Raw genomic sequence first — 16,979 nt, forward strand, 5'->3', positions numbered from 1 at the left:
ATCCCATTTTTAACCCACTTTCCTACTCTGTCTCCCTTCACTCTTCAATGTCAATGTCATTGACCTGCTTGGCTTTTCCCTGGTTGTGCCCTCACTTCCCTATCAGTCCTCCATCTGTTCTATTTACTTTCCACACTCATCTACATTAATCCACCTGTTTTCTGCTTTATCCCGCTGTGTTTTTGTTATCCTTTGCTCCTCGCCACATGTCAGGTCGTCAACAGCTGTTATTGAAGATACACCTCCCCTCGATTGGTGCTGAAGTCATTGTGCCTTTCAGATCTTGGCAGCATACAAGGCCCTGATGGAGCGCTTACTAAGCATGCTGGGAGCTCACAACGCTACACAAAAGTCCAAGGAGATTATACAGCTGGAGACTCGTCTAGCTAACGTGAGCCACTTGTGTGCCGGCGCTCTCACGTATATGCGGGCACATGCGTGTATTTTTTGCGCTTTTCAGTAAAAATCTTTCCCCAGATCACCGTGTCAGAATATGAAGACCAAAGAAAGGACGTCAGCACGATGTATAACCGCATTACACTCCGGCAGCTACAGCGCACAGCTCCTGGTGTGAGTACAGTACACATGGACACACACACACACACAAACACACATATGCACACCCCCACAGCTCAAGTGCATCACAAAAAGTGTCCGCCCTGCAGGATTTAAGATTGAGGCTTGAATGCAAGAGGAAGGAGCGAATGAGCGGACATTGGCGGGTGTTAGACATGATGGCAGGAGGAGGAGGAAAGGTAAATTGGATTTCCAGTGAGGAGAAGGAGGAGGAGGAAGCTGTACCCTAAAGCAGTGAGCTTGCTGAAAGACATCCTCAAGATGTTCTACTGTTAGAAGGGAGAAACACATGAAGAACAAAAGCAAAGATGAAATGCCTGATTTCAAGTGAAGGCCCAAAGTGAGATTATATATATTTCTAAAATATATATTATACTTTGAATATGCAATGCTTCAAATTGGGCCAAAGATGCAGATTTGAAATTAAACTGAAATAGAGTATGAAGCCCTGTGCGCACCAAAACCAATTTGCTGTCAATTGGAGCGAGATGAGCCTGATGAATTTAAGATGCAAATTTTGTTTACATGATGCGTAATTAAGCGGCTTTACTGATTTCACTAAATTAATTTATGGAAGACAGCTGCTTTGAATCACTAGATTTTTTTCTTTCTTCATTTTTTTGCTCTTTGCTTAAAACTATTTCAGTCCAAGCTTTGTCAAGCAATTCAGAATATCCCCATGAATTTAAGTATATTATAACAAATGTTCTAGTATAGTGAAATGAAGGAGTCAAGATCTCGTTCATGATATTTTACAGATTTTCTGCTCAAGGAATACATTCTGAGCTGCCATGCAAAATAGAAAATGGCAAATCAAGTTCCTAACTTACCAAGGGCTAACGATCTGGTTATAGGGACGAACCCTTTATCATACATACTACTGTTTATTTTTTCTTTAGGTCATTTTTGTTTTTACGTAAATTATTCTTATGAAATGATTATATACGCTAGATGACTGGGAGCACCCTAAGGGCTGCAAAGCGGCAAACTAGGAGCTGCAGATAATCTACAGCAAACCTAACTATGTCAACATAGACCACTCATCAAAAAAAGGGAGGAAGGGAAAATACACAACATTCTCAGTTTGATTATCAAGCAAAATCTGTGTTTTAAGTGACAATTCGCATGTAAACAGCATCACTACCGCCGAGGAAATCCATATTACTCTGACTGAAATCATGGTAGGCCATCTGAAATACATAATTTTCAGTTTTTCCTGACTTCTACTAAAAAACAAAATTATTTTAATTCTAACTTATTAATATGTACTATTGCAAAACCAACCTAATTATAAATAATTTGCAATCATTGCTTAAAATTGCATTTTGTTGATTTGAAGAGTATCGCCGCAGTGCAGCATGCAGCCACGCTTGTGGAGTTTACAGAAGGAATATAACTATATAAATTATTGACTTAAAATTGATTTATGAATCATGGACTTGGTTTTCATTACGATAATGGTCTAGCTAAAACAAACGTATTATAATGAAGTCTGTGATTATACATTCTTAGATATTCTTATGCAGTATACTAATGCATTTGACTAATTGAATTGGTTCAGAAAGGGACATTGTTATGTGCACCAAAAGAATTGAGGCATGGAGCAGGCTAAGGGTACTCTGCAGTTTGCCCAAAATATGTTTGTGATTTTAAAACGATTTTGCAAAAGTTTTACAGATTATTAAGTTGCTTTCCTGATGCACTAATTGCATAGTTCTGTAGCATGTGCAAACATTTAATGAAACTCACTCTTTAGATTTGCTTTTGGTTACATTTCTTCCACACACACAAACAACAATGTAAAAATATTTATAACATCAATTAAATACTATTACTATAATACGCTCTACATTAAGCAGATAGAAATTCTTATTAAGGACAAAATTACTGTATCAATCCTCAGATTTATTTCTAAGAAAAGTATTTAGCAGTTGTAGATAACATCATTATTTACTATGTGCAATTCAGTCACAGTATAAGACAAATAGTAAAAAAAATTCTATCATTATTAGTAACAATTTATACTGATGACAAAAAATCTGACCACAGCTTCACTGGAAACGCCTGCTGGATAAAATTTTCCATGACAACATCTCTGAAGACGAGGAAATAGTGGTGCTTGCCACTGACTACATACAAAAAGTGTCGGACATCATCAAGACCACATCAAAAAGGTAAACGATAAGTGAGAAGCCGAGCCAAGTGTGGAGTTATTGAGGGTTTGCATTCAGGAGATTTGTCCCCAAAATCGATAATATTTGAAGTGTGCGTTCTTGGAGTAGACGTTTTATGAGCATGCATAAGCGTTTTCTTTTGAAATTGATTTTTGCAGTGTGAGTGTACAATGCATGGGCCTTTTGTTTGGAGCTGTCATACACTACGTTTTTCAGGTTATTCTCTGCATGCACATTTGAGTGTGTTCGTGGCTATCAGTTCATGTTGAATTACCTTCCAGTTCTGAAGCAGCTGATTATTATTGATCTACCCACGCTGTTCTCCAATTTGCTCACATGCACACACTCCACAACACATTGTTCTTTCTTTCCTCTTCTTCCTCTTGACAGGCCGCAGGCTATTCCATACCGGGTTGCGTGTTAGAGCCACTGACAGCTCACCAATAGTCACTCTGCTTTGCACAATAACGCTCAAGCCCCCATGTATGGCTGACTGACTGGATAACTGGCAGGTGTATTACTTTCTGGCTGTGAATGTTGAAAAATTAATAGATGTCATGTGAATTACACTCCCACATACCTCAATCATCCACACTGTATGTCGGCAACATTCAGGGTTCATAGAAAAAATAATATTAAATTTAATGGATATATGTTTATCAGAACACTATACGTTTAAATCCGTCCATCCATCTTCTGTATTACGTATCCTCGCAGGGGTTGCTAGAGCCTATCACAGCGGACTTCTAGTGAAGGGTAGTCTACACCTTAAACTGGTCGCCAGTCAGCAGTAAGGCACACAGAGAAATAGGCAACCATTTGAATGCACAATCATACCACCACCAAGCAGGAATCGATCCCACGTTTGCCTGTCCATGAGTCAGGCGAGTGAACCATGGCACCATCAGTTGGCCAATAAGTTTAAATTAATCATTTTTTTTATTTGCCAAAACATTAGTTTATTTCTATACAGTTGGTTACCATGTGCTTCAATCAAGTATATTTAATATGGTCATTTAAAATGCCTTGTGGCTTTTTTTGACACATTAAAAAGTGGTATTCATTTCCCAATGGGTATTATTATTGATTGTATTTAGCAGATTCATACATTGAATTCTCTCTTTAACACTGATAGCAACATTTTGTAGTTTGCTACAAACCCAAACATTTATGTGGGCATATGTAAATAAGATTATCCGATAGTCTCTCTGACCAGTCATGAAGTTGAGGGTTCGATCCCAGCTCCGACTTTCCGATGTGGAGTTTGTATGTTATGCTTGGGCTTGTGCAGGTTTTTCCGGGTACCCCGGTTTCCTCCCACATCCCAAAAATGTGCATGGTTGGCTAGTTCGTTGAACATCCATTTCTATGTGGCTTCTCCACCTTTGGAAGTCAGGGAAAAGCCAGATGGATTAATGCAGGAGGCAACGTTCAGTCGCATGTAACTCGCATTCATACTGACATTCACAGCTATAAACTCAAAATGTTTATTTTGCTAAAGTGCGAGGAAACTGCATCACTGAAATGCAGGTGTGAGTGGTCATTGGATTCGGATTAAGCTCCCACCAAGGTGTTACTGCACTAGAACAGCTGGATATACTACAAAGATTTTTTTTGAATGGGTAGAAAAAGACTACATTGTTTAGCAGAGGTTGTTGAGGTTAATCGCAAGGCAATGCACCAAGCAGAATTTTGTTGTTGTTGTTGTCATAGGCGATCTTTATTATGTGTGGTATTCAATATTGACATTATTTGAGCTTGAACACATACATTTCGACAAAACCTTTTGATTTTCCTTTTTTTTTTTTTAGTTTACGTCTCTGCAAAAGATGAAGCATCTTTTAAGATTGAAAACATATTTTATTTTTGTTGAAGCCTAAGCAACGAGTCATTAAGTGTTTTTGTATCCTTAATGATGAATTGATTGTAACATAAAGGCTAACACAACTTTTGATTAAATAATTACAGTTTACATAATTACGACACTTCGAATCCATTAAATAAAAACACTGAAATTATGAGAAATGACTCACCTGTACAAACACAGTTTGCCTTTTGTACACATCCATATGCATTTCCACTGTTTTAACATTGTGGGGGTTGAGGGTAGTGGTCAGTTTAATCACTCTTCTGTGAATCATTCATTCATTTTCTGTCTATTCATTGTCATATCATTCTAATCTTATGTCATATACACTGTCCAAATGTACACACTAATAAGAGGTGTAGTTGAATAGCTATGGATTAAAGATCAAAAAGTGACCAGATTGACATTTTCCTTACTAATTTGAGGTGAAAAGGATAACATTTGGGTCGCAGTCAATGTCTTTGTTTCATAGTTCAGGAAAGATTGAAGTAGAATTTTTTTAAAGCAATCTGTTTCTTTGGTTGGTGAGGAATTCCTCTTGTGAGCAAAAAGGCTTCAATTCCAATTTGTTAGACAAGAATTAGTCCTATCATATTTAATTTTCAATGAGCAAGGCACATTTACTTTCAAAACTGCATCCCATGTTTATTTTCTGGCGTTCAAGTAAACCCAAGAGCAATCAAACCTCCATCTTGTCAATCTCCAACAGTTTCTTTTGTGCACCTTTCTCTCCCCACAAGCCAGTCTTTGCTTTTTCCATCCATTGCAGTGACTACCGCCGATCCCATTAGCCAGATGAGCAAGCGTCAAATGGAGGAGAAAGCATAATGCCAACACCAGAATGTCACACACACACGTTCCTCCCCTCGCCACTGCTCTACTCTGTCTGCTCCTTCTGTTCATCGTCACTCTCAAGGGTGTGTGAGTGTGAGGTTGGCACATTGGTGTGAGTCATTTTTAATGATTGCCTTTTTAATGGTGGTTAATGCTTGTGATGGCAGAACACTGTAGGGTCTAATTCATGTTTTGTCTATATTTGTGTACTAATTTCTTCGATAGAGTGTCTGTACCTCCCCTACAGCATAGAATTTTGTGTTTCCCGGTTTCAAAATACAGTCCATTCAAAATGCAATTCATGGTTCGTAAAACACAGAATTAAATGGTGCTTTGGAAGTCACATTCCCAAAGAAATGCTCATGTTAAGTGAAAGTGTAGAGTTGTGAAGCACAATGGTACTATGGGTGAACACCTGTTCCAAAACATGCACTTTGACTCTTCGGTTTTGGGCTTTGTAGGTTCAGAGTGTAGTGGAATGATTCTCCATTCAGAAATGTGTTTATCATTTGAAATATTCAGACAACAGTACAAGTGTATTTGACTTTGAGTCTGAAAATGCAGGTTTGGAATGTAAGATGCTTTCAATTCCGTCAATTACCCTTCAGGGCCATTACCTTAGTTAATGGGTGGACAGTGTCTTTTCATCTCTCTACTAGCCTCATTAAAATCCATTCAGCTAATGAGCTCTCCCTCCTTGACTAATTAAGACCCAATGGTTGATATGTACATTCTGCAGTAACTCCATTACTGCAAATGTACAGATACACACAAATATTTATCAGGCTGGAGGTCTTGACCTTTTAGCTGGCTGTAGAGTAGACAAAGTGAGAGAGAAAAAAAGATGTTTCATGTAAAATGTTTTCTTAGAAGTGGCTCTATCACTGCAGGACAGGCCTAGAGTTTGCACAGCTTGGCCGTACAGTGCATGCTTAAATTGTATTGCTTGCTCTTGTCCAAGACCACATGTGTTAGTTTAATTGAAAAGTATAACTGGGTGCCTTTACTTTTTGGTCGACTGGTTATCTGTCCAAAACAGGATAAGCAGTGTAGAAAATCAATGATTGGACAGTTTATACAGGAAGAATCAAAATGGCCCGCGGCTGTGACCGTGAGTGAGAATGGTCGTTTGTTTGGTTGAAGACCAATACAGGGTTAACTGTGCTTCTTCACCAATTGGACAATGGAATTATTTGGGCAATGTGCATTATGTAAATCCTCCGTGGTCAAAATTAACAGTACAATTGCAGCTGGGCATTTTAAATATGTTCCATGTATTCTAGGTCCAGGTAATTCATTTTGCAACACAATCATTTATACCAGCCTCCTTACACCTCACCCTTTGTCGACAAATATATTCACAACACAAGTGCCTTACTGGCCAGACCTTACGGGTACTGTTTCCAGTCTCTTCTGATTCCATATCTGTCATCCACAGGGAAAACAATATTGAGAAGGAAACAATAACAACATGCCTTGAACCTCCAATGCATCTTCACAATGGGAGTGGGGCAGCTGTCCCCCACAGCGCATTGAAGGAGTGCACCCAGCAGAGTAGGGCATAACAGCATTCTGCCATTGAAGGGAAAGGACTCAACTTGAATACAGAAATGGACTACCTGTCTTAGTGTCTCACTGAACCTGACCACTTACCATTTGTTTTCATTTTGTGTCCCAACTCTATAACGTCTCACAACTTTCATCTGACGCCTTCTTATTTTAACATTTCTTTAAATTAATCTGCTGTTAAGAAACAAGACAGTTTACAAATATACTTTGCCAGTGGTTGGATTTAAATCAGCGTCTTCCAGGGGCATTGATCAAATTTTAATAGTTCTCCTGGTTGTTGCATTTTTGTATTATTTGTATGCTTTATCGAATAATAGATAAGTTTTCAATTATTTGTATGCTTTGTCCAATAACAATCTTCTTTGTGTGTTTCCTGTGTCTTTCACCGTAGGGTTCTCCATAACTACATGCTGTGGCGCATTGTGGCAGCGCTAAGTGAACATCTGTCCACCGCCTTCCGAAGCACCATCCATGAGTTTTCTCGGGAGATTGATGGCCCCGAGCAGCAGCTGGAGCTGGGAAGAATGTGCCTCACGCAGGCCAGCAAACACTTTGGCATGGCCCTGGGAGGACTTTTTGTCCAGCAACACTTTTCCTCACAAAGCAAGGCCAAGGTATGAATGCAAACTGGACCGAATGAATGGAACACTGTTTGTATACCCATTATTGTGTCTTGTTTGTTACACTAACAAAGCATAAAATGGGAAGGTGGTTTCCAGTGACTGTTTGTAAATGAGGGCTTTTGGCTTTGAGGGGAGTCTGGACAATGTCAGTTCATTCAGCATTCCTAGGAAATAAGAGGAAATCTATAAAGACACCTGGGCTACACATGCTGTATGTAGGTTTCTTGCTGGAAAAAAACTGTAAACCCTTTTTTATTATAACTTTATATTCTCCGTATTTCTCTCCTATACTTTATCTCTAGTTTCTGAAACAACCGGATGATTCTTATGAATTCTATCGATGGCAATCAAAATGCTCTCCAAGACAGTGCTCACTAATCCTAGTACTTGGGCCCTCTATCACCTATGGTCCCTGTTTCTCACAACTTGATCCTTCCACATTGTTAATCTTATCTCATTCTTTCGGTATTTTCAGGGCTTTGGGATATAGTTTTAAATTGATTTTTTTTAACCCTTATGACCTAATATGGTCTAAAAGTTTGCCTGTAAACTTAGGCAAAACTTGTTTCAAGAACAGGGGTCGGAAAACTATTCCACTAAGGCCTCCAGTGAGGATGGGTTTTTGTTACAACTCAATTAGAGGACACCTCTTCACCAATCTGGTGTTCTACAAATGCAGTCAGGTGCTTTTTATCTGGGGGAAAGTTCATTGGTTAAAATGTCTGGACTAGTTTGGTTGGAACCAAAACCTGCTTATACAGGGTCAAACAATGTAAATTGTTGTCCGTCTCCATGTGCCCTGCGATTGGCTGGCCACCAATTTAGGGTGTCCCCCGCCTCCTGCTCGAAGTCCGTTGGGATAGGCTCCAGCACCCTCTGTGACCTTTTTGGGGATAAGCTGTTCAGAAAATGAAATGAAATTTAATATATATAGTCATCGATTTTTTTCCTACTACTATACTTTTATTTACTTTACGTATTACAATTGAATGAAAAGGTAACACAGTAACTTTTGTTTTGTTCCTTTGTTTGAAAAAGGATCTAAGAGGCTTTCTTTGTATTAGGAGTCTGAAGGCTGGCTTATATGAAGGCGTATTACCCATATAGCTCAGTAAAGCTGCCAGTTTTAATATGCAACTTTATAGATGACACCACAGCCTAAAGAGTAAGAATTACAAAGTGTCTAAAGCCCTTGTTGGTAAGCAAGAGATAGCTTTCAATACAGTGTTTTATCAAGCATCCAATATGGAAGGGTATTCACAATATGATGAAAAAGCTCACATTACCCCCAATGAAACTAATAAATGATTTTAATTAGTCCAAATTTTAAGAATACAATGCAACCAACACATTGTTTTGATTGATTTTTGTGTTTGTTCCTTTGTTAAATTAGTAGTATGCAAAGGGTGCTTTTTTATTTTTGCAAAGATGGCAAGAATCCATTAAATGAATGCACAAATTTGGAATGAAATGTAAAAGAGATTCTTTTTATTTCTTCCCAATATCATGTTATTGTTTGTGTTGTTGCATTATGAGACTATTGTGGAGAGATCTCCATTTTTTGCATTTAAGCGTGGAATCACAATTGTGTACTTCCTCAATCTCCTCACTGCACTGGCTGCGATTTGTTGGACCCACAACAGCATAGGCTGATTTATATCCGCTTTTGTCTCAGTGGAGGTCTGGCATAGTTTATATTTATTTTAAATTCTTCATCGTTTAATTCACAAGTAGTTTCTTCTAAATGAACTAGAATTGTTCCAACATCTGCTAAAAATATTACCAGTCTTCTGCTAGTCTGTTAGTTTAAAGGAAAGAAGCTGCGTGGGGAAAAAAAAAAATTCTATTCTAAGGGAATGTAAAATGTAATGTGATCGCCTCCAGGTGCAGGAGTTGGTGGAGGATATAAAACATTCGCTGGACTTGCGGCTGCAGGAGCTCGACTGGATGGATGAGGCCACCAAGGAGGCAGCCAGAGCAAAGGTTTAAAGCTCTACTTCTACTTCCATCTCAGGCCTGTGAGATCCTGTCAGTGTGAAATTTGGACTTAGTTTAGTTTTTGACAATCCTAGGAGTATTTGAACGATTGCTTGCTAGATGAAACCAGGTGATAGAATACGTCAAGGACTTGACTTTGAGAATACGGATCTCTCCGTGGTGCTGATTTAGGGTCTGCACAGCAAGATATCCTCTAATACATTTACAATGCGGAGTTATAATCCAGTTATAGCGCCTTGCTGAATATAAAGAGCTTCCCTGTAATCCTATTTCACTTGGTTCGCTTGATTATTCGATCTGCGTGCTTGGCCAGATGTGTGCGCCTGACACTAGACGCAAATGTCAATGGAATATAAGAGTGTTCTTTTTTCAACTCACTTTCTTCTGTTACTTTGCCCCTCACATCGTCATTTCCTTCCGTTCCCCCTCAGCTGAAGTACATGATGGTCATGACAGGATACCCAGACTTCCTGATCAAACCTGAGCTCATAGATCAAGAATATGCGGTAAGTCATAAGCTCTTACTTTCTCACCATAGCCATCCACTTCATAAATGATTTTCCATCAGGTGTTCCCATGTATCAAATAGAGAAAGCATACATTGTGCAAAGAAAAAAAAGACCCCATTATGTCCCCTGATTGAAGCATGGAGAACATTCACAAGTGTGACATGTAAAAAAAAGGCTTACTATACTACATACCAAGTGGGTTGATACTATTTTAGATACCTAAATAAAAAAGGAGCACGTCGCCCAGTCATAAAATTCATGCAAAACAACTCCAGAATGCATGATTTCGCACATTTTTTCTAAAAGGTTTTTAGGAGGAAAAAATTAAAAATCAACAATGGCTGAATTTGTTTTTTAAAAAAATGAATAAAGTTGAATAGAACATATTTCCTAGTGAAATTTCAGGTTGATTTTCTTTAACAGAGGTGCATTCATCCTGAGCCGATGGTTCATCTCAAAGTTGGTGTCATTCAGGGACAAAAAAAAGGCTGGCAGTGCAATTGAATGCATCTTTTGATTGACATTAAGGCAAAGCAGTCAATCTTTCATAAAGGAAGCAATGTCAAAGCCCCTTAAACTTATCACCCACACTCTATGGTGTCTGGTTTTTGATTGGCATGTATGAGTCACAACACCTGGAGCACATCCGACGTTGTCTGGACAACCTCCAGGATATCATATTGAGAAACATTTGGAATTTTCCTAATAAAATCCCACTAACTACTAAGACAGATCTTAAAAAGAGAAAGCTGACATAAAAAGATATCTGCTTTTGTATATAAAAGGGTTAAGTAAAATGCAATACATAAATCCATTCCCATATGGCTGTGTCATAAAACCAAAAGAGCAAAAATTATTAATTTAAAAGGAAGCATAAAAGCCGATGTATGTAACAAATTGCCAGTAGATAATAGAGGGCATAAATGGAATTTGGACTCTGTAGTTTTATAAACAATCAATGCAACTTTAGTCTCTATCTTTTAACTTCTTAAATTGTTTGCAATAGTTTTCTTATTATTACATACCTGTCAACTAATATATTTTCCCGTATTTGATACGTTTTTGATGATTTCAAATTATGTACAGGAATTTTTTTAAGTGTGTTATTTGTAAAAAAAAAAAAAAAAAAAAAAAAAATTGGTTTATCAATTTCGGCTCTAATCCGAATCATCTTGGTCACTAGTAGCCGGCGAAAACGTCATCCTCGACTGCTATATTTTGTCATGCTTTAAGCATGACTTTCAGAAGTCCCCCTTGTCACTATATAAATATAGCCCACCAGTAAGCAATGTACCCAGACAGTCAAAATGTCAGCGTCATACAGCGACATTTACAGAGCTTTGAATTTAGTGCAAACAAAAGGTGCACCCACTGATGGGGCACCCCATCGACTTTGGGGAAAATGTGACAGTTTTAAGTCTGCCCTATTTGAGTAGATATGTGCCGCGTTGCATGGTACGGTTTATTATATCTTTCTAAATGGAAATGCAATCATTAATAAGGGGATTAAGGGGCTTAGGTTGGCAGATATGTTATTTTGTTTGTTTATTTGAATCACCTTATTTCTGCCAACAACTTTGTTCAAATTGTGATGAGCTGAATATTATGTAATGTTGTTTTGCTATCCGAAGTAACTGCAAAGTACTCTACACTAAACAACTGGTCTCATCATATCTTACAGTTTGAAGTGGAGGAGAAAACTTACTTCAAGAACATTCTTAACAGCATCAAATTCAACATTAAGCTATCAGTCAAGAAAATTCACGAAGAAGTCGACAAGACAGTGTGAGTTTCCTCTCTTAGCAAATATGTCTGCAATGTCCTCTTTAGTTAGACATATTCTTCCTAGTGCCATTGTGACAAACAAACAGATTTCAAATTGAAACACACAAGCAGATCCATTTAGTTACTTATCTGCAGAAGCCAGACAGCAGGAGCGTGCTGTGAAACATGAAGCCCATTTTTTTTTTGTTAAATGCAGCTGGCTGATATTCCTGGATTGAGTGATTCTCTGCACAGACATACATTATTATTATTCCAAGTTGCCCAGAACAACTGCTCCATTAGCCCACGCTCAATACCCTAAAGAGTTGAATCATGCACTCCCCCTTTATCAGAAAAAGTGCATCTTTCATTGCTTGATCTCTCCATCTTGTCACTGAGAAATAAATAAATGTTCCTCTGTCTTGCCTTATGTTTTGCTTCTCTACGACGCTGCATAACCCAACGTGCAAGCATCAGTCTTTTCTTTCTGGAACAAGGGCATCATTCACTTTCAGAGTTAGTCATTGGGGGAATTTGGTGGGAATCGATTGGTCTGGCTTCAAGTGGATTAGCATAGAGGAACTGTCCTTGTTTTCAAGTGCAGAGAGCTGTGACTATGGGATCACAGGCTCTGAATGCAGGGTTTTTTTTTTTTTTGCAGAGATGAGAGACGAAATGTTCCGGGATTTCATTCAGTACGTCTGCTTGTGTGTGTGTGTGTGTGGGTGTCTGTCTGTCTGTGTGTGGTGGAATGCTTGGTTTGATATCTCTACAGGTGGATTCTCTCCCCACAGTCCTTAAATGCCTACTACCTTCCTAACAAGAACCAAATGGGTGAGTAGTTGTTAAGACCTTAAGAATAGAAATATTGCTCATTTACTTAAGAGGGAAAAGTTGAAAATGTCATTTTATTCATGTCTTTGGTGAAGACCTTGGCAAAGCAGATGAATGGTTGACAAACATGTATGTCCAAAATGTGCTTGATTGGTTTTCTTACATAAAGGAGCAATATGTAAGACTGGTACAAACGTATTATTTAAAGCTCTTTCGGTTGCCAGATAGACAGACTTTCTAGTCCCTATAGAATTAAACCTTTGCTGACTTTGATGGAGGAAATTGCTCAGATTGTTGGTGTGTGTACCTCGCTCTAAAGGCCTAACAAGCAGTAACGCCTTTTCAAATACAAATAGCCCCTCTCCATCACTCTTTCTCTTGTCACTCACAAGGATGCTACATTTTGTATTACTTGCTAGACTTCCTACTGTTTAAATCCCTTGCTGTTGAAGAAAATCAATGGTTTTCTCATAAGCTGATGTGGAAGGAGGTCAGACAAGCCATATCCCACACAGTCCATTTTTTCTCATTTTGGATGCATTGACTTTAGTCGGTTTAATTTCTTACTCACTTTATTAGTAGCAATTTCAGTTTTTCTTGTTTGTTTATTTTGTCCAATTCTAAATATCTGCTAATTCACTATTTTAAAACATACTGCTGCATGGTAGGTTATTAAGTCTTTCAGTCAGGAGCAGCCCTGCTGCTTTTCCCACTCTCGTTTTGTCCCACCTGGTTCCTGATTTGTGTATTTAAACACCACTGAGTTTAGTATTCATTGTCGGATCGTCTGTGTAAATTCCTTCGTAGATTCCATTACTATGCAGCCACGCTACCTTTCTCCTCGATTCCACTTGGTCTCCCTATTCCGGTTTGGTTTTGTTTCACAAGTCCTTGTTGTTTTGTAAGGTCCCTTCTAAGTTATTAAAGTTATTGTTATGAGCACACATCTTGCCTGGTCCCCACCGGCTTTCCCACGACTGGGTCTTAATCTTTCCAACCTTGCCAAAGACGTCTCACGTGGATGTAACACTTTCTACAATCAAAATCTCTATTAATATCTACTATTACAAGTTCTTCACGAATATAGACTAGTTCAGTCGTGCCCTCGACATGTGTTTTAGATACATAGATAATACACAATTGTTAAAAGTTTGGGGGTCACTCAAACAATTGTGTTTTCTGTCAAATGAATTTACATTCAGTCAAGACAATGCAAAAGTTAGAAATACTGTTATTTTTTAATTTTATTTTACAAAACCACTTCTGGGACAGATTAATTTCGTAACTACCGTTATCACTGCATATATTTGTATGTGTCTCTAGCCAAAACCTCAGCTGTGACAAGGGAAAGCTCACCTGTTGCCCCAATGATGATAACCAGTATTGTAAACCGATCGTGCAAAAATCCGATTTCATTAGGCACTTGATCAATGCATGCATTAATTTTGAACATGGATGCAGTAGACAGGGTTCAAGCTATTTTTCTTTAATTTAATGCATGACATGTATTGTTGTGTCAATCACTGCCACCAATAATATAATCAGTTAAACAGCTTTTCTTCTTTTTATTCTCAGCCCAAGTTGACCAGTGTCCTGATAGCAATAGGGAAAAATTACTTCTTTTTTTTTACCATGCTTTATTTGGCTTCTTTTAAGATAATATTTGCCCCCAAAATGTATTCCTTGAAGTGAATCGGTTTAGTCGAGTCCATCTCAAATTAATTTTATACACCCTCATTTCAATAATCATGCAAGTAATATAAAAGACAAAAAAAGGCAACCTTATTATATTCAATGCATTTAAATGTGTGCCTTGCAGCACATCTATTTTATGTGATGTTAAGTCTACAGAAACTGCTTATTCTACATCATGTGTCACCATATCACTGTCCTCATTTTTTACTATAATTCATTGCACGACCCAAAATCACGTTAATATCTCAAGTTTAATTACTATATATACTATATGGTCAGTTTCTACATTCGTTCTACAGGAGAGGAAATAGTTTGTCATGAGATGTCTGTTTTTTTTTCCAGTTTTCCCGGCCGGCATCCTTCAACCCACTTTGTACAACCCTGAATTCCCACAGTAAGTGTTTGTCCTTCTTATCTCTCACCCCACAGCTACAACTAAGTGAGAAAAATTAATTACAAAAACATGGATCATTAATGTCTACATTATTCTGGCTAGCCTCTTTTTCCCCAGAAAGCCCAGCACGACTGATTTAATCAATCTAATGAGTGAGTCACAAAAAGCTCAATTAGTGAACAAGGTGCCTTAAAAGGAACAGATTTCATTGCTAAGTCGTCTCTCTGAATCTGAAGTTATTGCACTGAACTTGTCTATCAGTCATCTTTTTTTTCTTTTTTGTTGTTCATTTTGAACACACATGAGCTTCCATGAATTAATTTTACACCAGACGTTAACATATGAATGCGACACCTGACATATTTCCTATTAGTTACCAAGTATAACTATTTTCATCTACTTTATTTTGTTTCAATGTGACTCTTATGTTGCATTCATTTATCTGAACTATTGAATAAAAATCCTTCATTGCATGTTAAGATTTTAAAAAGTAAATCAACAGAGCAGAGATTGCAGCTAAAATGACATTCACTTTGCAAATGGCCTGTCATACACTTCTTTATCTTTCTCCAACTTCATTATCAAACCATTCTTGCATCAATTCAACCATTGAGCTCTTTTGTGTGTGATTTTGAGAAGTGATATAACCAAATTCATCAGCAATGACATAAACGCCATTGAGCATTTATCACATTTAACCCCGTACTTAGATGACTGCAGCTCACGATGATTTTAACACAAGCGCAACTATTTAACCAAGGCCAAATTGCTGCACCTCACAAATGAGATCATTAGGGCAAACAGTTTGTGTGCTAAACATTGGGGGAGGGGGGACTTTTATGTCTTCATTAGTAGAGAACACCACTAATTCCGCTACCTGCTGCTGTGCATGCTAATAAATATGAATTAATGGTTGTGGTGACATGTCCTCCTTTTTAGGAGCCCCAAATTCCCAAACAAGCATTCACATGTACACACACGCATACATGAACACACACGCACACACATTTCATGATCACATGCAGTAATTGGAGCTTCAATCAGCCAGTTAGTTTTAGCGGCAGGGGCCGGCTTATTGCGAAGCAGCGTATCGACTACCTGTCAGAAAGTCATTTTCAGACGTAGCCATGTGAATAGTCCTGAATCTGCCCTCGAATTGGACTTCATTTTATGTGCTGCAAGGTTTCCTGTATATGTATATTATTTGGATCTAAGAGGAGTGATTGAATTTTTTCCAGAAAAATGACATTCCGGCTCCCATTCTCTGGTGCAGTTTGTAAATTGTTAAGCACTATGCTGCATAGAAAATTGTGTGTTTGACTTGCATGAGTAGGCTCAGTGCGCATTCCCATTAAATGGCAGACGGGCGTGTGTTATGGTTTGCCATATTTGTCCCCATTGTCCTCCATTCCCAGAAATGTAGTTAACTCACTGAATGAACCTACAATGTGTTGCACGTACTTCAGAAAAGAAATATGAAATTATTGAATTGAATTGACTTGAATTGAAGTGATTTGAAGTGATTTGAAGTGATTTGAAGTGATTTGAAGTGATTTGAAGTGATTTGAAGTGATTTGAAGTGATTTGAAGTGATTTGAAGTGATTTGAAGTGATTGGAATGGATTTGAATGGATTTGAAATGATTTGAAATGATTTGAAATGATTTGAAATGAATTGAATGTCATGTTTTTATTAGTGTACAGATAAAAACAACAAACAAACAGACAAATTAATCAATACATTTTAATAATGATAATTAATAAATTATCAATAAATAAGTAATAAGTAGGCCAAATAAAAAGTAGTAGTCATCATAATAATAGTAATAATAATAACAGAAAAATAAATAATTTACCACCTCAATTCCAATAATTTAGCTTTGCACAAAGATAATATAAAACTTGTATTTCCTGAGTTGTGTATTTGATCCAGATGTGGAAACGTTGAAGATCTTTCGTGTAATAATATTGTCTTCATTTCTGCTAGGTCTTTGAACTATGGAGGAATAGGAGCAATCATTGGCCATGAGTTAACTCATGGGTACGATGACTGGGGTAAGAAAACGTTGTGTCACCAGTACAATTCCATTTGTGACTGTTCCATCACAGTCCAACTTGCTCTCATCAGTCGACGCGAATACAA

General features: G+C 37.8%; 1 protein-coding gene across 4 annotated transcripts in view; it reads left to right on the forward strand.

The window, feature by feature from the left end:
• Positions 1–16,979, forward strand: part of ecel1 (endothelin converting enzyme-like 1) — a 34,882-nt gene that overhangs the window by 12,604 nt on the left and 5,299 nt on the right. For all 4 annotated transcript variants that reach the window (XM_077723207.1, XM_077723210.1, XM_077723209.1 and 1 more), the window contains 10 exons: positions 281–391; positions 478–570; positions 2,626–2,750; positions 7,412–7,634; positions 9,528–9,626; positions 10,073–10,147; positions 11,832–11,935; positions 12,690–12,748; positions 14,786–14,837; positions 16,824–16,891. In XM_077723207.1, the coding sequence (XP_077579333.1) occupies positions 281–391; positions 478–570; positions 2,626–2,750; positions 7,412–7,634; positions 9,528–9,626; positions 10,073–10,147; positions 11,832–11,935; positions 12,690–12,748; positions 14,786–14,837; positions 16,824–16,891 (1,009 nt within the window). The remainder of the gene's footprint in view (positions 1–280; positions 392–477; positions 571–2,625; positions 2,751–7,411; positions 7,635–9,527; positions 9,627–10,072; positions 10,148–11,831; positions 11,936–12,689; positions 12,749–14,785; positions 14,838–16,823; positions 16,892–16,979) is intronic.

The sequence above is a fragment of the Stigmatopora nigra genome, chromosome 8 (genome assembly GCF_051989575.1).
Source record: "Stigmatopora nigra isolate UIUO_SnigA chromosome 8, RoL_Snig_1.1, whole genome shotgun sequence".
In the NCBI taxonomy this organism is placed as follows: Eukaryota; Metazoa; Chordata; class Actinopteri; order Syngnathiformes; family Syngnathidae; genus Stigmatopora; species Stigmatopora nigra.